The sequence below is a fragment of the Panicum hallii genome, chromosome 4 (assembly GCF_002211085.1).
Source record: "Panicum hallii strain FIL2 chromosome 4, PHallii_v3.1, whole genome shotgun sequence".
Classification (NCBI taxonomy): Eukaryota; Viridiplantae; Streptophyta; class Magnoliopsida; order Poales; family Poaceae; genus Panicum; species Panicum hallii.
Genome location: NC_038045.1, coordinates 4,189,102 through 4,212,538, shown reverse-complemented (window position 1 = coordinate 4,212,538; position 23,437 = coordinate 4,189,102). Strand labels below are relative to the sequence as shown.

Below are 23,437 nucleotides of genomic sequence, written 5' to 3'. Positions count from 1 at the left end.
GCCCGAAAATGATTGGGTTATCGTGCCTGCCGTGACGGCTGCCGGCTGCCGCTGATCTAGGGGCACAACTGGAAATCCGCAGAAATAATCGTGGGGGGCGAGAATGACTTGAGGGTTTGTTTCGCTTCCGTTTTCTTCTACTACTACCACTCCGCTTTCTCTCTCCGTCTCTCTGTCCGTCTCCCCACACATTTCCACCGCCGCCTGCCGCCGCCTCATCATCATCGGCAGCCGCAATCCGCGCACGCGGCTCGCCGCTCGCCGCTCGCTTCCACCGCTGCCCGCCCGTCGCTGGCCTCGCCTGGCAGCAGATCCACCTGCCGTTGCGCCGCTCCTGATCTCCGAAGGCAACTGCCACCGGCGGTGTCCTCGTCCTGTCCTGTCCGTCCCCTAGCGCGGCGACGCTCGTGATCCTCATCGCCAAGCTCGTCGTCCGATCCGCAGGTCAGCACAGTGCTCGCCCCCTTCTTCCTCTGCTGCTCTACGTATCTCCCGGGCAAGCTCTAATCAGCGGCGTTGAGCGGCCGGTCACGGGGCGTCGAGCGTGCGGAGGCGGCCGTGGAGGAGTGCGAGTACGCGGAGGCGGAGGAGGGCAGTAGCACGCAGCAGAAGCGGGGACGGGAACCCCATCGGAGATAATTCCTCGCGCGGCGATGGGGATGGGGGAAAACTCTCCCCGGTGGCGGGGGCGGGGGCGGGGACGGGGATCGGGAAGCAACCCCCGGCGGGGGAATCCCCCATTTCCGTTCCTGATCCGTAATAGCGCGATTTTGATGTAGACGACCCTTGTCACATCCTCTTATCTGATAGGTTACTCAGTGATTAGGGGATTCAACCATGAGCTTGTATCTGGGTGATACTTTTGTTGATGTTTTGTATGTCCTTTATGGAACAAGTAGAATTGTTTGACAAATGCAGCAAGCATTTCTGTTTACATGGTTGTTTTGCCACTGCCATACTTATTTTGCTACGCTATATTTATGTACACAGAAATGCAGGGGAGCCCCATCGAATAGGCTGTCTTAGAAATTGCAGCACATAATTCGCTTTAAATGATCTCTGTTCCTGTGTCGTGTCGTGCATACCTGTTACTCTGTTAGCTCGGTTTAAATGGTCCTATGTTGTGGAGTACTGTGCAGATTTTGTGTTTGTACGCATGGGCTATCGAAATAGAATGGCCCTGCAAATGCAGCATGTAGCTCTTGTTAGCTGATTATTATGGCATCATATAAATGACTCTAAATACGCGTGCACGTGTCATGAAAGGGCTTCGCTTAACAAACGAAGCGGAAAGTAACTATATTGTTGTTATGCTCTTGTTTTGCTGTTTTGGCTGTCTCTAAGTTTGGCATTTCCATTATTGCAGATCACTGTCCCCCAGGCTGAATTGTGGCTGGTATTGGCGATATAAGCGCTCATTAGCTGTTTTATCTTTGGTCCTGGGTCTTTGATTAAGCGTCATTGAGGAGACTGTGCATGAGAAAACTCTTTTGTTCAAACATTTCTCTCCTGTAATATAAATGTACTGTGACAATCCTTCTTCCTATGCTAGAATAACATATTTTAGCTTCTAAGCTCTTACAGTGCATTGCAAATTTCCTATTGTACCGAATACCCAATGCATTAGTTCGGGGTTTGTGACAAACATTCATGCAAATTCTTGGATATTAATTCAGAACCTGGTGGCATATTAATCTTGGATACTTGGTCAACTGCAAACTTGGAGCTTCGTGTTCATGTCATCAATGGAGAGCCTAGCACAGTTAGAGGTGCTGTGTGAAAAGCTTTATAATTCTAGAGACTCGGCTGAGAGAGCGCATGCAGAAAGCACCCTCAAGTGCTTCTCAGAGAACAGCGAGTACATTTCACAGTGTCAATACATTTTGGACAATGCTTCAACTCCATACGCTCTGATGTTGGCGAGTTCAAGCTTGTTGAAGCAAGTTTCGGACCGCAGTCTTTCTTTGCAGCTCCGCCTCGATATACGTAATGTTTCTTTCTGTAAACATATTGCATGGCATTATAGTTAAGTTTTTGTCGCTTCTGTTCTGTTGCGTACACGTGGCATCTTAGCATTTATTTATTTCCCTTTATGTTAATAAAATTTTACCTGTGTTGCTTCTGTTCGGTTACATCTGCATGGCCTTTAGCATTTATGTCCCTTTACGATAAACAAAATTGAGTTGTGTGACACACGAGGTATGCAGCCATACAGGGTAGACTTAACTTGTTCACGGTGATGTTCAATATAACTTGCAACTTTTGTCGTTTCCTTGCTCCTCAAAATTTGTCTCCTTATGCTTGTGACATAGCTAAAGAATGCAAATCTTACATTTTCATGTTATCCTTAATATTTTTTTATGCGTTCATGGCATTGCTGGAAAGATAGTTTTTATCTCCATTTTATCATTTTTTTATGCTTCAGCTGGAGTTTATAATATGTGACTGTTTCTTTCTTGCATGCTTTTGTGTTCCTTCCTGTTGCTTATTTAAGCCTAACCTTTTTTGTAATCTGTATGAAGGGAGTTATGTCATAAACTATCTTGCTTCAAGGGGGCCCAAATTGCAGAACTTTGTCATTGTGTCCCTAATTCAGCTGGTTTGTCGAATCACAAAATTTGGATGGTTTGATGATGACAGATTCAGAGAGACTGTGAAGGAAGCAACGGATTTCTTAGGTCTTGTAAGTATATCTTGCATTCTGTAAATGTTGAGATAAGAATTATCTGATTGACTACGTATTTTGGAGTTTTGTCATCATGTGAAACTTAGCCAGCTTGAGGACTGAAGCCCGTTTTTCGGGATCAATGAACTTCAGAAGATGCGCACAATTAACCTGCAGACACCATTCCTGTTTCTATACACATGAATGCAATGACTTATTTGGACTTTTAACATATTGGACTCAAAGAAATGTAACTCACAAGGAAAATACAGACTATTTATGGAATTGTGTGACCCTATCATTGATGTATGGTTACAATTACTATAATAAGTAGGCTTCCCGTATTCTGTCTTAACCCTCATCTCATAGAACAAAAACATTTTCTTTCAGTTCTGCCGAGGTTATTTTAAGCTTTCTACAATAGTCGCACTGCCTGCTCATTATACTATACCTTCTTCATCTTTTTTATTCATTTAGTTGATATATACCACCACTTCTGTTCTTCTATAAATGATGTTTTGCGTCACGTGACTTATTAAGATGACATGCTAGATTGTGTTCATACAACTATAAAATCTTTCTCTTCAACTGTTCACAAAATCTGTTGGTTTGTTCTTCCACCAGCATAGCACTCTTTAGTTCAACTACATAAGAATATCTCCCAAAATTTATGGTCTCTCACAACGATAGTATGCATAGGTGCACGGCGGTCTGAGAAGATGAGATGTATCTATGTGTTCCCTTTAAAATGTAAATCATTATTTATAAAAGAACAATTCTTTCTGACATCATTTCTAGAGGAAGAAAGGGAGTAAGAATAGAGCCCCCCCCCCCCCCCCCCCCCCCCCCCCCCCCCCAACACCCACACTCCACATAAGCATCTGTTTACTATAATAGATTTGTTTTCTGAAAAGGTACATGAAATGGTAACCTAGATTCTGTCATTGAAAGGGTTTATACAGTGTTTGTCATTTTGGACATGATTGTCTATAACTTTTAAAATATTTATATTGGAAACATGCAAATCACGTTTAGATTTATCATTGGTAATATTCCAGTTTTATTGGGTTTTGTAAATATATTTTGAGAGTTTGACAATGCGAGCAAAGCAACATTGTGATCGGAGGTGGTATACTTTTGGTTCCAAGTTCTTTTGCACGTGACTGATACATTTTGCTAATCTTTGTTGTGGCTACATCGTTTCAGGCATCTCAGGATCATTATTTCATAGGATTGAAGATACTAAACAATCTCGTAACAGAAATGAACCAGGTGAGACCCTAAAGTCCGTACACGCTCCATAGGTGGTATCTTCTCTTTTGTATTTAACATGGCATTTTCAGTACAAGATAGATGGATTAAAGTTTACTATGTAATGTAGTACCGTATACATTTTCCAAACTGATTTTGCCTTTTGGTTCATGTAATTAACTTCACCTCCGCTCGAGGTTTTTATTTGGATTTCATTTATTTTCAGTACTGTTTGAATTGCCATGCCAACTGTACTTTAATGCTCATATGTTGGTTTATTCATATAGCCAAACCCTGCGATGCCTATGACACATCATAGGAAAATTGCGAGCTCATTCAAGGACCAGTTCCTTCTACAGATTTTCCAAATTTCACTAACCTCACTAAACCAACTGAAGAGTGAAGGTATGTGTAAGATGTTTGGTGGGCATATTTTTCTTCCATTCCAGTAGACTACTGCAATTCCTAAACTGTCCCCCCCCCTAAACGGCAGCTCCGGATGACTTTGGACATGTTCCTCTTGACCTTGCATTGAAGTGCTTGTCATTTGACTTTGTTGGTTCTCCAGTGGACGAAAGCTCTGAAGAATTTGGAACGGTGCAGGTATATTGGCCCCACGATTCATGGCTTATTATATTCAGCAATTAATCTGTCATTGTACCACAATTTAGCTCTTCCGTTCTAGTTATTGAATATTTTATTTTGGCGCAGCTTCCTGCATCTTGGAGGCCTCTCCTACAAGATCCTTCCACTGTCCAGATCTTTTTTGATTACTACAAAGTTAATGACTCACGTGTTTCTAAAGAGGTATCCATTGATGTAATGGTTTGAGTAATTTGTTAATAGTTCAAGCTAGTTTTGTTTGAGAGTTTTCTTGTTATGTCCACGTTAACATGCACAGAATTATGGCCGATGTGTGGCCTCGAGAAACCTGCACACGATGGATCAGGAACAACATTTTCTCTAGTATGTTAGCCAGGCTATTTCTGTATAATATTCTGCTGAGTAGGTGGTTCAGTGTATTCCTAGTATCCCTTTAGAGACCGATCACTATTTTCCTTTATATTTGGTGGCCTGGTAATTAACGCGACCTGCAAATTTTGTAATTTAGTGGGTACTAGTGTACTACTATAGGCAAGCTCAAGAGCTGGTATGGAAGTTTTGACTTCCATGCAAGATGCAGCAGTAACGAAATTTTTTAATGTTTGCCCAACTCTCTTAGAAGTATGTTCTTTAGGCCCTTGGTTATGAATTTAACATCAACTAGAGTCTGGCTCAGAAGTTTGCTTCCTCTCTCTCTTTTTTTCTTTTTCTGGGCCTCTTCCACTAGATCTCACCTCAGCTGAGGTTCAGTCTAGTACCATAAGTTATACTTCCATTAACCTTTCATATATTTCTCTTTCTTTTCCTTCTGTACTTTTATGTGCAAGCTCTTTGATTCAACAGGCTTTGGAATGTCTGGTGCGACTTGCTTCTGTCAGGCGCAGTATTTTTGTTGAGGACCCTGCAAGGTCCCAGTTTCTTTCTCATCTGATGTCAGGCACAAAGGAAATACTTCAAACTGGCCAAGGTTTACCACGCTTAAACATTTTCATGGTGAAGTTAGTGTTTGATTATAGTGTTGTTCCCCTTACGTTTTTCACGGATAATAGATCGATACCCTTTCGTTTATGAAAAAGAAATAACAATAGTCTCTATTGAAGTCCTTGTACACCCTGTAAAATCTATTTTTTTGGTTAATCCAACAGGAATTGATTAGCTTAAATTGACCATAGCAAGTTGCAATCGCATTGTGTGTTTTAAGCAAAAACAAACATGCTAGCAGAGAAATGGTTTCTTTTGGTTTCATATGCTTGCAGTTACTACCCTTTCCAATCAGGGGCGCTGCCAGGTTATCTTACCTGGTGCCTGTGCATCAGGGTGCAACAAAATGTTGTTAGTAAATTGACCAAATTTATCTCATATCACATGGAAAATTTATACGTTGCTTAATGTGCAATGAGTGCTTGTACCACCTTGATTTCGATGCCAGCTTTACCCCTTTTTCCAAGTAGATAAGTTTGTTGATGCACTGATGCGGGCAAAATAGGCGGCTTTATGCAATTTATTTTAACTTCCAATTTGCAGGTCTTGCTGATCATGACAACTACCATGAGTTCTGCCGTCTTTTGGGACGTTTCAAAGTGAACTACCAGGTTCCAATCCTGTTATATGAAGAATGAGCCTACTTAACTTTTTATTTGATTGGCAACCAAGGATATTTCTTTATTTTTTTTATTTAAGCATGCATTAGGAAATAGTCAAACCTGTTTGTTTTCATCTCTCCTTTGTTGTTGTTTGGTAGCTATTGTGATTTATTCCATGTCAAAGGAATAGTGGTACAAACTTGTTTTTTTAATTTCTCCTATTTTTTTTTAGTTTTGCCAGTGAAGAGAACCAGTTATTTAGTTGTACAAACATATACTTAACTTATTGGTGAGCCTGCTATTGTTTGCTCTGTGCTATTTATTTAATAACCATCTAAAAGCATCACTGGAGTAGATGGAACAGACGTACTATGTTTACAAGCTTATCTTATTTGTCACAAGCAGTGTACTATTGCTTGGCCGCCTCATGTACAAGAAAATGCGTTAAGTGTTATAACATCTGTGTCCTTTGTTTCTGAACTTTTGTTGCCTGATGGACACTTGGTGCCAAAGTTTTTGTTCTTAACTAGGGATGGACACTTGATGAGCTTTTGCCAACTTCTCTTATTGAGTTATTTTTTATAGGAAAAAAAACCTAAATGTACCTAAATAATCCCTGAATTGTGTATATCTGTCTAAATAAATCTGTAGAGTGGTTTAAAGTGCAAAAGAATGAATTTAAGGCACTACATTTTGTAACAGTATTATGTTTTGTTAGGACTGGCACCTCCCTTTTATTTAGAAATTTGTTCTGTTACAACTATGTACCCTATCCTTCATTAATCATTGAATTAGTATAAATCAAACTGTTCTATATTTGTTCTTTTCCTGTTCTTTTTTCATTCTACATGTACATTGTAAAATCTTCAGAATTTTGTACAACATTAGCTGCCTGATGATTTGACCGTTGTCAATGGTAGCAATAAGTATCAGATAAATTACTTCATGATTGTAAAGGTTTTATTGATCTAATTGCCATATTTTCATACTAGGAATGAACCCTCTCCAATTTTGACATATTGTACTGTGCAGCTGGCAGAGCTTCTGAGTGTTGAGTTTTATGGTGAATGGATTGGTCTAGTAGCTGAATTTACAACTAGATCCTTGCTGTCATGGCAGGTTTGTCTTTTCTTATTGTTTAATTGCCGGCCATTGGTTCTTTCAATTATCATACTGCAAGTTTAATGACAATTATGCTATTTGTTATTGTTGTGTAGTGGGCCAGCAATAGTGTCTACTATCTTCTAAGTCTTTGGTCAAGGCTGGTGACATCTGTGCCTTACTTGAAAGGTGAAACGCCAAGTCTGCTTGATGAAACCGTTCCCAAAATCACAGAGGGTTTCATCACTTCTAGAATTAATTCTGTTCAGGTATTAGTTTATACTAAAGATGCTACTACTACTATTTCAATCCAACAAAGGGATTGTTGCCATTCTTATTGGTTGTTGTTTCTACCCATCTCAGGCCATCCTTGCTGACAACTCATTGGAAAATCCTTTGGATAGCGTGGAAGTTCTCCAGGACCAGTTGGAGTTTCTTCCTTACCTTTGCAGATTCCAGGTTGCTGCTACTTCATGAATTTTGGTGTCTTATTTTTAGGAACAATTTTTTTAGGAAATATTCATCTGAATCTCATCTTTGAAATCATCTCCAGCAGGAAATAAGATACCTTAAATCCTTAATTGACTAATTTGAGATCTTTCTGTAGAAGATATTTAGGTTTTGTTCCAGCTTATCAGAAAAAGTGAAAAATTGCTGGATAATAGATTTTCCTGAATCTTTGTATTAAATTTCCCCTGAATATGTATGTGCTACTTTTAACTGGATTTTTTTGGTTGCTTAAATCAGCAAAAAAATTGCAATCTGCATAGCAACCGGAAAAACATAGTTAAATGAGAAGAGAAGATGTGCGGCGGCCATGAGAAGGGGTCAAAGAGCAGAGAACAGAAGGGGGTTAGGCCCTTTAAGTAAATCTATAGATGTGATCTTATAGATATGATCCAATCTTTCCACACTTACAAAAAATAAACCTTCTAAATAGGAGATAACTTGGCTTCAGGGGCTAGTCATCGGTAGTATTGGCAGCCTCCTAGTGCGGGCTTGGGGTCCGGTGGAGACTGCCCTAGGGCATGTCGCCACCCTCCTGGGCTGCTTGCGGGCTTTGGTCCCATAACACGTTACTATTTATTTGAATTCGGATCTTGATATTTTCCTATAATGTTTCAATTACACAACCCGATTGATCTTTTATTTCAATGAGTTGCAGTACCAAAACAGTAGTCTGTACATCATAAACATCATGGAACCTCTTCTGCAAGCTTACACGGTATGTTAATGCTGTTCAGCGTGATCTTTTTCTTTGGGAATGATGTTATTAAAAGTGAAATACCTGTTACAGGAAAGGTCAAGATTACCCGCTCCTGGAGATGCTGATGAGCTCTCTGTCATTGAAGGACAAATTGCATGGATGGTCCACATAATTGCAGCCATTCTCAAAATTAGGCAGACCGTTGGTGTTAGGTGAGAAATATTGTTTTCCTTATTTGTTTACTTTGTTTTGTTATTCTTTTCATGGATGGGATTTTCCATTTTCTTCTGCAGCCAAGAATCACAAGAATTAATTGATGCAGAACTATCTGCCCGTGTGTTAAAGTTGATAAGTATGACTGATACAGGGGCCCACGCACAGGTTCGATGAAATTGATTTGTTCACTTAATATGAATGAGGAGCTATGGTATTCACATTCCCTGAGTATTATTCGTTGATGTAGAATGAGTGCATGCCTAGTGTTGGACAATTCTTTCTTCTTTCAACATTTTGTTTTTGAAGAACTTTCACAGGTCAACAGCTTTTAGTATTTGCGAATTACATGATATAAACTCATTTATCAATTAACTGGCAAAATTAGAATTGTACCAATGCAAATGTGATTTTTAAACAGTCAGCACTTACTGCCACCATTTTTCAAGATGCAAAGTATAGTTCAAGATGACTTTCGAACTTTATCTTATTTGTTTGTTCCAAAAGCAGGCAACCTACTTGTAGGGAATTACATTTCTTTTACTTGCCGGATCTAGCTATTGCTTACGTTTATGTTGTTCATCCACATTGGGTTGGTTGGTTTTGGTGGCCTCACCAAGGCTCCTTACTGTATCAACTGGCTAAAAAAACTCCTAATTTTCTACTTTTGGATTCAGCAATTAGTTTAAGGCACCTTTTGGAGCCATAACAGCAAGATACTAACATAAATATTAAAGATTCCTGTACTATCTAGGTTCCGCAATATGGCACAGCATGGATAACAACTGCAAATTTTCCCCTAAAAATGAAGTTTTTTGCCAGCTCCATTATTAGAAGAGCATTAATGCTTACTTTTTAGCTATGGTGCTAATCAACACTTGCTCACTGTACTTGTGAAAGTGATGAACTTACACATGATTTCTGTTTTGTTATTCCTCTTTTTCTACTTGGTGTTATGTTCTCAGATGTGGGGCGCAAACTCATTATGTAAATATTAACTGATTGTACTCTTGTGTTTCTTCTTCTTAATGCAAAGATCTGCAGCTCTCCTGCATATTCGAGGAAAAAATATTAACTGATTTTATTGTCTTTGCAGAGATACAAAGAATTAAGTAAGCAAAGGCTTGATCGAGCTATTCTAATCTTTGTGCAAAATTTCAGAAGGTCATATGTAGGAGACCAAGCCATGCATTCTTCAAAGGTTAGGAAATTCAAAACTCCTTTTCTCTCTTGACGGACTTGTTTTGGTTTATGCCCAGACCAACCTTGCCAAACTTTGGCAACATTACCAATGATTGGCAAGCCATCACCTCTTTGCACATTCCTACATCTTCTTGCCAAGATTTGCCCAAGTGTGGTCGATATACCTGCTTGTTAAATGCCATAAACCAATGCTTCTTTGCTGCAGCAGTTGTATACAAGATTGTCTGAGCTTCTAGGGCTGAATGACCATTTAGTTTTACTCAATGTTATCATTGGGAAAATTGCTACAAATCTGAAGTGCTATGCTGAGGTGACTATTCATCTACTGATTTCAGCTTTAACTTTGACCTTTTAGCTTTACTGACTTTTGTTGTGGTTACAGTGTGAGGATGTTATTGATCATACTCTGTCCCTATTCCTGGAGCTTGCATCTGGGTAAAGTTGTGGCTATATTTTTTCATTTTCCTTTTTTTCTCAATTAGGGTGATGACAATTCTTCATTTTTTTTTGCCAAGTCAGCTATATGACTGGAAAGCTGCTGCTCAAGCTGGAGAGTGTAAAGTTCATCATCGCAAGTCATTCTGTAAAGTCTTCCCAGTAGCTTTTGTTATACTATCCCTGCACTCAGTCTTAGAAATAATTTGTTATTTTATTATCCTTGCAGCAGGAGAATTTCCCATTTCTTGCAGAGTACAGATGTTCCCGTAGTAGAACTACGTTCTATTACATCCTTGGCTCCTTAGTCTTCATGGAAGACAGCCCTGTAAAATTCAGGACTTTCATGGAACCACTTCAGCAGGTGCACTGACTTATATCTTTTCTTTTCAGAGAGAAACATGGATAGTTTTAAACTCTTATCTGGTTTAACTCCTTTTTGACCTTAGGTTGCATTTAACCTGGAGGCAACTCCTGATGCTGCTTTCTGGAATGATGTTGCTAAGCGTGCATTTATTGGTTGGATGAGAGATCTACGAGGCATTGCGATGGCCACCAACAGGTGTATTATCTGTTGTTGTACACTGTAAGGATATTACAGCTCCTATAGTTTTGAAACTAACTATACCTTTGCTGATATGATCCAGCCGCAAGACCTATGGCCTCCTATTTGACTGGCTGTATCCATCTCGCATGCCACTTCTGTTGAGAGCCATCACACTGTGGGCAGATGAACCAGAGGTTGTCGTCTGTTACCAATATGTTCTCTACAATCACTTTACACCCTTGTGCACATATTGCATGTTTTTGCTGCGTATCTGCCTGATTTTATTATGTATAACCCTTTATTTTTGTAAATATCTTTATATCCTTGCGCACCTGTTGCATGTTTTTGCCCAAATATGCTACCTAAGCCTAACTTCATTACCCATAATCTGATGTTTCTAAATTGTGTTCAGTGACCCCCTAAAGATCATTCAATGCAGGTCACCACACCCTTGCTCAAGTTCATGTGTGAATTTGTTTTGAACAAAGCTCAAAGGTTGACATTTGATTCAGCATCACCAAATGGAATCCTTTTGTTCCGAGAGGTTAGCAAGATAATTGTGGCTTACGGGTCGCGAATTCTATTGCTTCCCAATGGCACAGATATTTATGGAAGTAAATACAAAGGCATATGGATCTCTCTGACTGTTCTTTCAAGGGGTGAGTCTATATTTCGGTTTGCTAATTTAATACTCCCTCCATCCCAAATTATTAGTCGTTTAATTCTTTCTAGGTGTATAGTTTTTATTATGCATCTAGATATATATTATGTCTAGGTGCATATTAAAATCTACGTATCTAGAAAAGCCAAAACGACTAATAATTTGAAACGGAGGGAGTATCCTGCAAGTGAGTTGACTGCTGGTTCCCTCGGGACAGCTGGTATGTGCAGGCTATATTTTAGATGGCTCTATGTTACTGATTATATGAATGTGAAACATGAGTATTTACTGAGGCTTTTCAGTTTTTCTTGTAATCAACTTTGTTATGTCGACATATCGCATGCATGCAATCACAGAGTTAGACCCACGTATATGTGCTTCTTCTTATGTTCAACCCAAACAAAAAAAAAAGATGTTATTACTGAATTATCATTTTGGACTGGAAACTTGTTGGTTGTTCCATTAGTGTTCATACTAAAAAAAAAACATTGGAACAACTGCTTCCTCCGGTTTCTGATGAAATCAGACATCAGCGTTATCTATTCCCAAATGATTTTTTGTTTCTTATTCAATGAGTTACTTGAGGTATAACAGATTCCAAAGAATTTAAGCTAACTGTGTACAGTTTTACGGTTACTCCAGTAAACGGGAACCACCACCACCAGTTCTTGGATAGTTTCTAGGGAACTTTAGACTGGGATCTAACTTAGCCCTGATCTTCTAGATGTTAGCTATCATTTGATTCTTAGGTTTGTTTGCATCTTTATGATTCAATTATGTCATGTTTTTTTTACAATAGTTGTACCATGTTTTATTTCTTGCGGGCTTTAGACTTTGTAATCTTCTTGCTGGTTATGTATTGTTATTTTGAATACCATTTTCCTGGAACTTGCAGCTTTGTGTGGGAACTATGTCAATTTTGGTGTATTTGAGCTCTATGGTGACAGAGCACTTGCAGATGCCCTTGATATATCTCTAAAGATGACCCTCTCAGTTCCATTATCTGATGTATTGGCATTCAGAAAGGTACATGTATAAAGTTTTGTTTATTATTTGTCTTAGTCCATTGTTTCCATTGATATCAAAATACTGGTGCTAATTTCTCAATGCATTAAATTTGTCAGTTCTCACATAGAATGTGGGCAGGAACATGGAGCCAAATCAATTTAGCAGAGATAATTGTTCACTAATCAGAAATATTCAATTGGTTTTGCCCTTACTGTTGTTGAGTCAGGTGTTTGACGGTTTTGCTCATGGAGCCCCATGTATCAGAACCGTTACATTATTATGCAGTCTTACTGTAGGTGCAGCCTGGGTTGAAATCTGGTTCTTGAAACATAAGCAAACATCAGAATAGTAAGGAGTAGCCTATGTGTGTATTTCCTTCTATTTCTCAGAGTGCTAACTATGATAGATTGACAGCTCAAGTTCTTTTAAGAATTTATTTATTTAGTTCAAATCCTAGGAGATTACCATCTGGTACCTCTATGCAAGATATAAGTTGTATGTTTCCGATTTCTTGGTCACATTGTAACATGCAATCTGGACGACGTGTTTCGGAGATTCGGTTCTTGTGTCAACCCACACTTCTTTGTGACTTTGTTCACCTTAGTTAGAACGCCCCACCTAACCAACCCGACCATAAAACCCAGGTGTTATAGTGGGAGGGGTGGGGGCCTTTATCCTTGGTCCAACATTCCCCCTACAGCGTGCGAGCCCGGCGTAGCCCGCAGTAGGTCTCAGCACACGAGAGGCGCAGGGGAAATCGCGCAGCGGAAATGCGTGGCCGGGAGGGATCGAACCCAGGACCTCGGCTCTGGTACCAAGTTAGAACGCCCCACCTAACCAACCCGACCATAAAACCCAGGTGTTATAGTGGGAGGGGTGGGGGCCTTTATCCTTGGTCCAACAACCTTAATACTTAAATTTCTTCTGTTTCATCTGTAGCTATATTAAGAATGAGCTATTGTTTTCAGCTGTCGAAAGCATACTTTGGATATATGGAAGTTCTGTTCAACAACCATATCAAGTTTGTTCTCAATTTGGACACAAACACATTCGTACATATTGTCAGCTCTCTTGAGTCTGGCTTAAAAGGTCTAGATACAGGGATATCAACACAGGTTTGTTTCTGCGATCTTTTGTTCATTTTTCCTGTTGCAACGATATGGCACTAGTGATGGACATAGGGTGCGTGCACATAGTATTTCTTTACCTGAATCACTTAGCTCAATACTTTTTGAGTAAAGTAGATAGTATGCACTTAGGGTGAAACCATTGGCTATTGTATTATTTAGGCTGATTTACGTCATGCTTATCTCCTTTTGGCAGTGTGCTTCTGCCATTGACAGCCTGGCAGCCTTTTATTTCAACAACATTACAGCTGGTGACACACCTCCGTCACCAGCTGCATTAAATCTCGCTCGGCATATTGGAGAGTTCCCTAGTTTGTTTCCTCAGGTTTGTGTTACCAAATCACATGTACTATATTATGAAAGGTTTTACAGTTATAATATTTTATTTGTGATAAATACTGAACTTGCTTGAGGCTAAAGGTGCTGTTTTTGTTGTTGTATAGATACTGAGGACACTTTTTGAGATCATCCTCTTTGAGGATGCTGGTAACCAGTGGAGTCTCAGTAGGCCAATATTGAGCTTGATAATGACTAGTGAACAGGTGCTTTTTTTTAATAGTAATACTTATTATTTTTCTCACTTTATGCTTTTAAGCTTGTTTCCTATCATTGATTTCTTTCCTTTTGTTTTCTTTTTGTGCAGATGTTCAGTGACCTGAGAGCGCACATATTAGCATCACAGGTTAGAGTTGTCCTCTGCTCAAAGTTTCATATTCCATGTTACTTTGTTTTCTTCTCTTGTTGAGACCAACCTTGTCATCATTGTTTTCTTTTTCTTTAGAAAAAAATGTAAGGTGAAGAGTTAAGATTCTAAATTGGTCTAACTGCATCGGTTCAATAAGATCTTTTTTATGACTCACCTTGAAAGCCATATTTTCTTTATAACTGGGGCGGTACTTTTCGACTATCCATTTTGTGGTTAACTATCGGCCATAGATAAGCTGCACTACCAAATTGATGGTCACACTGGAATACCGATCGCATGGGTTTCCTTTGGATGCACATGATTTTATTTCGTTCTGTGAAGTGGTAGGAGCAGAAAACCTGAGAAGATGCTCTTATATAAAGTTCCTGAAATAGTTCAAGCAAGCAAGATTTTTTTTTGTTTACAGTGTTCTTAGTTGACTTTTGAATCTTCCGAACAGTTTCCAGAAACATTAAGTGGCTTTATTAACTGTAATGGGCAAAATTATGAAGATATCATCAAAGCTTTAGGATTTTCTTTTGGCTTGATACTCACATTGCATAACCAGCAACTCTTGGATAATGGTTTCTTGAGTCACATTGAGTGGACTGTTTTTTTCTCCATTAGTATTTAGCATTCTCCATTGTATGGTTTCAATTGATTGACCTGAATAACGCTAGATAATTATAATGAAGGCTGAGATTTATTGGAACCTTTAATATTTTTTTGTTGAATGCTCAAAAGGTCGGTTTTGTTTGCAGGCTGTCGACCAACAACAACGCCTTTCCCAATGCTTTGATAAGCTGATGACCGATGTCAACAGGAACTTGGAACCTAAGAACCGAGACAGATTCACTCAAAATCTGACTACATTTAGACATGATTTCCGGATGAAGTAACAGTTCCTCAGAATCAGCTATCAGTAAATACTCCGGTTATCTTCGTTTTAGGAATCACCATTCTGTGGATTAAAAAAGAGACCCGTGCTTAGGTTTGCCTTGGATTAGGCTAGGCTGAAGCCTGAAGATGAAGTTTCTCGACTTGTTGATGAATGTAGTGGTGAAAGCAGTTGTAAATTTCTTAGCGTGTCATTTGTATCAGAATGGTGATTGGTGGGGATTGTTTCTTTTTTTTTTTCCCTTCTATATCGCTTCTCTTTTGCTTGTACAGCAAAATTAATGCTGGAATGGGACTGCTGTTTGCCCAAGTTGTTAGGTGGGGAAACAGCCATCCCCCAAATCTAATTCATTTGTTAAGAAGCCAACAAGGTAAAGAATGTAAATGATTCTGTTGGCTTTGCTGAAGATGAAAATTGATAGAAACAGTAAAAAGTCTGTCCATTTACATCCCTCTGTATCAATGTTTGGTTTTGAAAGTGCAGTTTCAGGTTGGTGTGGTCGCATCGCATTACAGCACTGCATGCTGGACCCTGTACCCGGAGATGCCGTAGAGCAAGATTTCACAAGCCCAGGCTGCCCTGGTTCGAGGCTTCATAACAGTGGAATTATTTTTCGGATGTATCACATATATCTGCTGTATCGGTAGATGTCACTGCCTGATTTGTTGTCATCCTTGCACGATGAGCTTGGACGCATCGAGGCTGCCAAATCTCACGGCGCAGTCGATGCTGCCGTCCAGTATCTCCTCCATCCCGTACTTGTATCTGAACCCCAGCTCGCCCAGCTTGTCGCTGTGAGCTTGAACGCTCAGCAACCCAAGCTCAGTCCTGACACCAATTCAGTAGGAATGCTCATACATTTTCATGAGAAAAGCACTTGATGAAAAAAGCATCTCATGTATGTGACATCACCGGCGATGACATACTCTTTCAGGAGGTCGAGGTGAGGATACTTGGCGGCGAAGTGATCGACGATGTCGGCGACAGTCGGGTATGCGGCGGCGCAGAGGAACCGGCCAGCCATGGACGGGCGCTCCATGCAGAAGACGAGCGCGTCGCAGACGTCGTCCACGTGCGCCAGCGGCACCGACCCCATCAGCCGCTGCAGCATCCTGAGGTCCCCGAAGCGGCGCTCGTCCCGGGTCACCGGCGACGCGGCGCACTCCAGGGACTCCGAGTTGCGGCCCTGCAGCGTGTCGCCGGCCACGACGGGGCAGGGCACGGTGACCACCTCGAACGCCGGGCTCTCGCCGGCGTTGTAGGCCAGCAGCTCCTGCTCCGACACCAGCTTCGACAGGATGTACTCCTGCAGGCGTGATCAGTACTGCTCGTCATATACATCACTCGTTGTCTATGGCTCTGAGATTTTGTTGGTTTCGATCAGGGTTCGGAGCTGGTTGTTGCGCACATGGAATTGCGCGTTCCGGAGAGGGTAGTCGACGTCGAGCGGCGTCCAGCAGGATTCGTCGATGGCGTCCTTGAACCCGGCGGAGTCCTCCCTGAGCGGCGAGCACGCCCCCATGGTGCCGGTGTGGATCACGCGCCTCACCGTCCTGGAGGCGGCGCACTGCCGAAGGATCACCCGCGCCGCGTCCAGAGCCGCCTCCGCCGTGCTCTTGTGCTGCGTGCCGAATCAACCGTGAAGAGAAATTATCTCCACATCCGCGCCCAAGCCAGCAGGCTACTCACCTTGGTGCTGGTGGCGTCGTGCTGGAACGGCGTGGCGACGAGGAAGACGAACCGGCACCCCGCGATGGCCGGCGCGAACGTGGCGGCGTCGTAGAGGTCGGCCTCGAACAGCACCAGCCGCCCCGACTCCGCCGCGCCGGGGACGAGCCGCCGCAGCAGCCCCACCTTCTCCTCGTCGCCTGCGATCAAATCTTCGGATGATGGGCAGCTCCCAAGCAACCACGAAATCAGTGGCTAATCCGCGCGCTCGTACGAACCGGTGTCCCGGAGGGTGGCGTGGACGGTGTAGCCTCTCTCGAGGAGCTTCTTAACGAGCCAGGAGGCGATGAACCCGGCGCCTCCGGTGACGCACATCCGCACTCCGTTGCTGCCGCTGCTGTTCATGCTCTCCTCCATTGCTGCCCAGGTGGAAGCTGCCTGTGGAGAAGTGGAGATGCACGGGCCCTGGCCACTAGCGAGAAGATAAGATGGTAGCAGAAAGCCTCGAGTCGGCACATTTATTGATCTTTGGCGCAGTACTACAGACGAGTAGTCTGTTTGACTTTCGGCTGTGGAATTTGAGTTTTATTGGACCTGATAATCTGAATTGATCGTTTGATTGGTGACTGGTGGGAGTGTGGAACAATTGTGAATGGTGGGATGTCATTTGATTTGGTGGGACGACCGCTAGTCCTTTCGTGGGCCAAATGTAGTCTGTTCATGACCAACCAGCCCGGATCGGCCCAAACTGATAGGCCCAGCGCGTAGCCCAGGTTGATGGACGACTCGCCACGATCCTGGCGCGGACCAGGTCATTCCTGATGCGGCCGACCGCCGACGTGTTCCGGCCTCTGACTTCGCGGAGGCCCGGTCCCGGCACGTGTCACCCAGCGCGGACACGTGTGCGGCGGCGGAGGCATCGGCGTCGGCGCCGGCCGCCGTACGATGCTTCGCTTTGCTGCGCACGCCGGTGCGCTCTCAGGAAGAACCAACACGTCATCGCCCCGCGCCCGTCTTTATCAGCAAGCAGCTCCATCCAGAGACCGCGCGGGCATTCGCATAATTGTGAGTGCGATCCTCGTATCAGTCCATCTCAAGTGATCCGGTTCTTGTCGCGCGTGTCCGGGGATGGAGGACGCCGGCGGCGGGAGGAGGCAGCAGGAGACGGCGGCGGGGGCGTCCAAGGCGCAGAGGGAGGCCGCGGCGGCCGGCGTCTCCGTGCACGAGTGGCTGCAGCACGTCAAGGCCTCCTTCCTCGGCCTGGTAAGCAACGGTTAGCCAGCCATGGAGAGCGAACGCTTCGTCTCGGCTCCCGATTGCTCTGCGCGCGTCATGGAGGGTTGATCTGTGTGCGCGCGTTTTCAGGTTCGGAAGGTGACGGCGAGGAGCGAGCAGGAGGCGGCGGAGGCGGACATGATGGCGGCCAAGGCGCAGGTGGAGGCGACCGACGAGGCGGAGGCCAAGAAGAAGCGGCTCGGCTGATCGCTGATGGATGATGACCCCGACTTGTGTAGATTGGACTAAAAACTAGCACCTCGCTGTTTGCTTTTGCTTGATGCTGTATTGTAATCCGGAGTAGCTGAAACGGTGTCGTCGATCGTGTGACGGTGACAGATTCTGGACTTCTTGCTTGCTGTCTGTTAGGTCGTTGTAACATGAATCATCATCATCTACCACTTATCATTGTAAGAGGAACTTCAGTGTTTTAACTTGGGATTAGATGAGGCGCCTGATCCTCTGGGCTTGTTTTTCCTCCTCGGGGTGGATGCGACCTTGGAACTTTGGAAGAGCACATGACCATTGAGAATTGGATATTGAGAGGAACAAGCGACGATGCAGTCAAAACTAACAGCTATCTAACCAAAAGCTGGCACAACTCCGATCTGAAACTCTCGAGGCACTGAGCTCCATGTCTTAGCACGCAAGAGGCTACGGCTACCGAGTCATCACCCATTCACCCTGCACCTAAAAGCCATCAGAAACAGATGCAGGATCCCGAACCCACCGTTCTGATGAAACCTCACGAGTATCAAACCTGAAACAAGCAGATAAGAAAAAACGCACCTGACACCTAAGATTACAATTTACAAGGAGAGACGACCCGTCCTAATACACACACCAGTCAGAGTCGGTTTCTTTCCAAAGCTCAACGCAGGCCCTGGCTCAGCACTGGGAAGCCACCACCTTCCTCAACGTCACCACAGGGCATGTCCCGACACTTGGGACGCATACGACAGCATTCGAGAATGCAGCAAATCCCTTCTGTTAACCTGTTACCCTTTTTTTAACCCTATACCAGGGTGCATGAGCCTTGCAAAGAGTAACAAACTCTCATGCAAACTGCTGCTTGGACAGACAGATACTCAAACCCTAGAAGCACAAGCCATCTACGGTGGCACCATGTATATATGTTGAGCACCTAGAGTACCTACCCGACATGAATACGCAACACAGATACATTCTATACTTCATCACCAGTAGTAAACCTACTCTCCAAGATGGCATTGTCCACAAGACTGTTAGATCCAACATGAAGATGAGGTTTGGCATTGTTTTAGCATAAAACTAGTGTTAACGAGAGAATAGCACCAATGCAAGGTGTGGGGATGATGGGAAAGCGGAAAACAAGCAATGACAGTCTCTATTATTCTATTAACATGCTTTTTCTAAGTAGTAAGGAAGCTGAAGCATGTTAATAGGAAAATGAACCAATGCAAGGTGTTGTTCCTCCTTTGGCACAGGTTTCTGTCAAATCAGTGGCTGTATCCAGCCATCCACGGTTTCGTTACTTTTTCCGCTGGAATTTCTGTAGAGCTATTTCCGTTTGCATCCCCGGCCATTTCTGTGCGGCCTTCTTCATTTCTGTTGTTTCTTTCAGAAGAGCAGTTTTTATTTGAACCCATGATCTTGTCAGTGCCTTCCTGCTTGATTTCATGGGCACATGGCAGTGCCTTCCCTCTTGATTCCCACAGGAATTTCAATATGACTACTTTCATTTACTTCTTCGGACATGTCAGTTGTTTCCTCCTTGATTTCCATAAGAATTTCAAAAACGACCATTTTCACTAAATTCACAGCCCATGTATGCGCCTTTCTTCTTATCTTCCTCTAGGAATTCCGAGGACCATCCTCATTTGCCTTTCCCTCACATCCAGCAGCTGAGTCTTGCTTACTTTTGTTTTTCATTCTCACAGCCTTTATTGACCTCCAAACTTTATTCAATAAACTGTGCTTATTGCCCCGCGGATGCTCAGCCATGGCGGCGGTGTTGATCACCTGATGCTGCAGCGCTCACACCATACGAAGTCGCCTTGTTGAACAACTTCATGCATTTCTCCATCGATCAGGATGTGGATTTTCTTAGGTGCACCGCTAGGGCCTGCACCTGATGCTGCAACACTCGCACCATACAAAGCCAGCTTTTTTTTCAGATGTTTTTCCCCTTTAAGATGTTTTTTATGATTAGCCTTACTAGTTGCTCTCACTACTTGACAGACTGCACAGCTCCAGTACTTGGCAACATTTTGTAGTTCTGTTGGCTCAGTAGTTGCAGAACTCACATTTTGTAGTTCATCTAGTACAGTAGATCCTGGAATCACATTTTGTAGTTCTGTTGGCTCAGTAGTTGCAGAACTCACATTTTGTAGTTCATCTGGTTCAGTAGATCCTGGAATCACATTTTGTAGTTCTGTTGGCTCATTAGTTGCAGAAGTCAAAACGATGCTTTTTTGAACAACTTCATGTATTGCTCCATTGACCAAGATGCAGATTTTCTTAGGTGCATCACTAGGGCCTGCACCACTTTTACAATCATAAATCACCTGGATGCCTCTAGAGTGAACCAGCTTGGCCAAGTGCCTTCTTCCTTTATAATGTTCGTTCAGATTAGCCCTACTAGTTGCACTCACTTGACAGAGTGCGCAACTCCAGTGCCTGGCAGCATTTTGTAGTTTTGCTGGCTCAGTATGTGCAAAAATCACATTTTGTAGTTCTGCTGGTTCAATAGTTGCAGAAGTCGCGTTTTGTAGTTCTGTTGGCTCGGTACTTGCAGAAATCACATCGGCCTTCCTCTTCACACCAGAAACCTTCGTTTCTGGTGAAAGAATCTAAAATAAAAATTTAGGGCAGAATTAGTGAAATGGAGCATTCATATATAACAAACTAAATGTAGAATGAACCGCTTCTCTGGAACAAGAGCCTGACTGAATTATTTAGGGGCACCAACTAAATTAATATATGGACAATCAATGGAGAGATGCATCAGCAACCAGTGCTGGGGCAGGAGGGATCAGATTAAGATGACAGCAGATTCCAACTCTTGCCACAAATCGAAACTTAAATCCACAGGTAATTCCTTAAAAACCCCTATTCTGAACCCTGAATATTCGCCTGTATCAATGACGGATTAGGAATTAAGTCTTTTCACTTTGTTACACCGCCATCCTAGCTTTGCTCTCCAAAGGGACTACTCATCTTTTCCGTTCAAGTTCACCAGATGTGTCGAAATTGTATATTTGACTTCGGAGTTCAAGTGCTCTTGTGATTTAAAAGGGCATTGTTCTTCAGCCTGTTACCTAAATGAGGTTCGCAATAGCTGCTATCTGGACCCGAGGCTTGGTGTCCAATCAAATCAAACAAAACAAATGATTATTATGAGACATAAATTATACTGTATTGAATAAATGGCAAGGATTTGACGTTTATACATACTTTCACACAACGTTACAACCAAAGCAAAATGACTACAAATTGGGCTTTAAATGATTACCAGAAGAAACATTGTATATTGCGTTTTTAAGCTAAAATGGCACGGAAAGTACAATATGAAGTAACATATTGGGGAAAAAATGATAAGGAATTTGGGAATATTAGCCAATCCTTCCTCTGACCAGGGGCGGAACCCAGTGGAGGCGAAACTGGGTTCTGCCCCCCCCCCCCCCCCCCCTTCCCTGATGGAAGTCCTGAAGCAATCAACAAAGGGCCATGAGAAATCTAATATTTGTTCAGCTATTAGCCTCTTGATAAACAGTTTTTGGCAATTTGGCCCCCCTTGCTTTTTTGCCACAGTCCGCCACTGCCTCTGAAAATCAGTTTTTTTTCAACTTTAACTAGCAATATCTATAAAATATACTACTTTAAATAGAAAGAGATATATATTATAAAAGTAGTCTTCATAATGAATCTAGTAATACCAATCATGTGCAATCTACCTATTTAAAGTTTTGGGGAAAGCTAAATTTCACCTGAGTGTTTTAGAAGACTCCGTTTTGGGGAAAGTTTTGCGCTCAAGTAAACACATGAATTTTAATGGCGCATATTTGTGTGCTATGATATAGTGTGTGTGTGTGTGTGTGTAGGGTAAGGAAAATTCAAGTGTTTTATAGCCCGCCAACACATGAATTTTTTCTTATACCTCGTTGCAGCTAGTTTACATCGAAATCACAGTACATAAGTTACAATCACTTTTAGGGTGTAATTTTTTCATAATAGATGGTGTAGTAAAAATTAATATGCTAGAACCTCCCATGACACCTTTTTTTAGCACAAAGTAAGATCTTAACCTGAGTCATAGATCTCAAAGTTCATTTTTTTTGTTAGCACAACGCTAGATCTAATCTAAGTCATAGATCTTAAAGTTGGATAGCTGAAATTAAGTGTTGGGAGCCTCTAAATCACTAAGGAGTTATACAGACGCTCTCAAAGTTTTAGATATTGACCGAAAAATTGATAAAGTTTGACTTAGAACAAATTCATGGTTGGTAGCTAGTAATGGCTTTTTGTGCCAACTGCCAAATACGGAAAATGATTTGAACAAGTCCTTTTTCTCCTACTTCAACATCATGCATGGGCACTGTAAATGGTAATACTCTTATTTGCCTACATTTGCATACAGACCTCGGAGCTCTCGCTTGGCTTGATCTCGCGCCGCTCGAGCTTGTGCTTTGGGTTCGGAGGCGGCAGGGGCCTCCTGTTGACGAGCATCGGTTGCTAAGTCCCACGGACCGGTCAAACCCCTCCCGCTCCCCAAACGAAGCCGGCGTCGGACCTCCACTTCGATGAGCCACGCCTCCTCGACTAGCCGCCGCTCCACCTCTCCGCGGATGATCCGCTCGCGCCACGCCACAGCCTCCCACTCGAACGGCGGGGGCGGGAGCGGGAGCAGTGGCGGCTCGGCCCGGCTGCGCGGGAGCGGAGACCGTCGGAATCTGGAAGCTAGGGGTGTCTCGAGCTGGGGGGATGGGTGTAGGATGCTTACCTCGCGGTGAGAAGCGCGAGTCGCAGGCGCTGGAGATCCGGGTGGGGGACGACGGACTCCGCGGCCTGCGGTCGCCGGCGCGGAAGCAGAGCTCCATGGCTGCGGCTGTAGGGTTTCGGGATCGGTGCGCGGCTTTTCCAGCCTGCTGTGACAGCCTGTACAGTGCTGCTGCTGCAGAGGCCCCGCCCCCGTCCGGTGCGCCCGGGCGCGTGAAAAGCTTGGGGATGTAAACGCCTGCGAGAGTGACGTTTCTAATGTCTCGAACAATCCTGAGGTAGCCCAACTAAACTAGGTGCAGATCTGGTAGATAGTTCAGTGCAGCAGGT

At 43.0% G+C, this 23,437-nt stretch overlaps 3 protein-coding genes and 1 pseudogene across 7 annotated transcripts; 2 read left to right on the top strand and 2 right to left on the bottom strand.

Moving 5' to 3' along the window:
- The first annotated feature begins 117 nt into the window (after positions 1-117).
- On the top strand, positions 118-15,593 carry LOC112888786 (exportin-7-A). Of its 5 annotated transcripts, none has more exons than XM_025955111.1 (30): positions 119-444; positions 1,367-1,396; positions 1,677-1,986; positions 2,523-2,683; positions 3,872-3,937; positions 4,204-4,321; positions 4,410-4,519; positions 4,628-4,723; positions 5,363-5,486; positions 6,044-6,111; positions 7,135-7,221; positions 7,320-7,472; positions 7,567-7,662; positions 8,369-8,428; positions 8,501-8,622; positions 8,704-8,791; positions 9,720-9,824; positions 10,032-10,136; positions 10,209-10,261; positions 10,346-10,409; positions 10,491-10,625; positions 10,711-10,823; positions 10,909-11,002; positions 11,248-11,467; positions 12,365-12,495; positions 13,446-13,592; positions 13,801-13,929; positions 14,048-14,146; positions 14,248-14,286; positions 15,051-15,593. In XM_025955111.1, the coding sequence occupies exons 3-30, from the start codon at positions 1,737-1,739 to the stop codon at positions 15,186-15,188; spliced, it is 3,171 nt and encodes a 1,056-aa protein (XP_025810896.1). In that variant the 5' UTR covers positions 119-444; positions 1,367-1,396; positions 1,677-1,736; the 3' UTR covers positions 15,189-15,593. The 5 variants fall into 5 exon arrangements, with proteins under 5 accessions (XP_025810898.1, XP_025810896.1, XP_025810895.1 ...); XM_025955110.1 differs by having other exon boundaries at positions 1,367-1,522; XM_025955113.1 differs by having other exon boundaries at positions 118-444; positions 1,367-1,986; positions 10,494-10,625.
- LOC112888788 (putative anthocyanidin reductase) lies at positions 15,589-17,462 on the bottom strand. The gene is made up of 5 exons (XM_025955116.1): positions 17,134-17,462; positions 16,877-17,055; positions 16,596-16,808; positions 16,114-16,493; positions 15,589-16,015 (listed from the first exon to the last, which is right to left on the bottom strand). The coding sequence occupies exons 1-5, from the start codon at positions 17,270-17,272 to the stop codon at positions 15,856-15,858; spliced, it is 1,071 nt and encodes a 356-aa protein (XP_025810901.1). The 5' UTR covers positions 17,273-17,462; the 3' UTR covers positions 15,589-15,855.
- A 419-nt stretch (positions 17,463-17,881) lies between these two features.
- On the top strand, positions 17,882-18,586 carry LOC112888789. The gene is made up of 2 exons (XM_025955117.1): positions 17,882-18,118; positions 18,221-18,586. Exons 1-2 carry the CDS (start codon positions 17,984-17,986, stop codon positions 18,335-18,337), a joined length of 252 nt encoding a protein of 83 aa, XP_025810902.1. The 5' UTR covers positions 17,882-17,983; the 3' UTR covers positions 18,338-18,586.
- Positions 18,587-19,297: 711 nt separating this feature from the next.
- Positions 19,298-23,208, bottom strand: LOC112889138 (annotated as a pseudogene).
- Between the last annotated feature and the right edge of the window lie 229 nt (positions 23,209-23,437).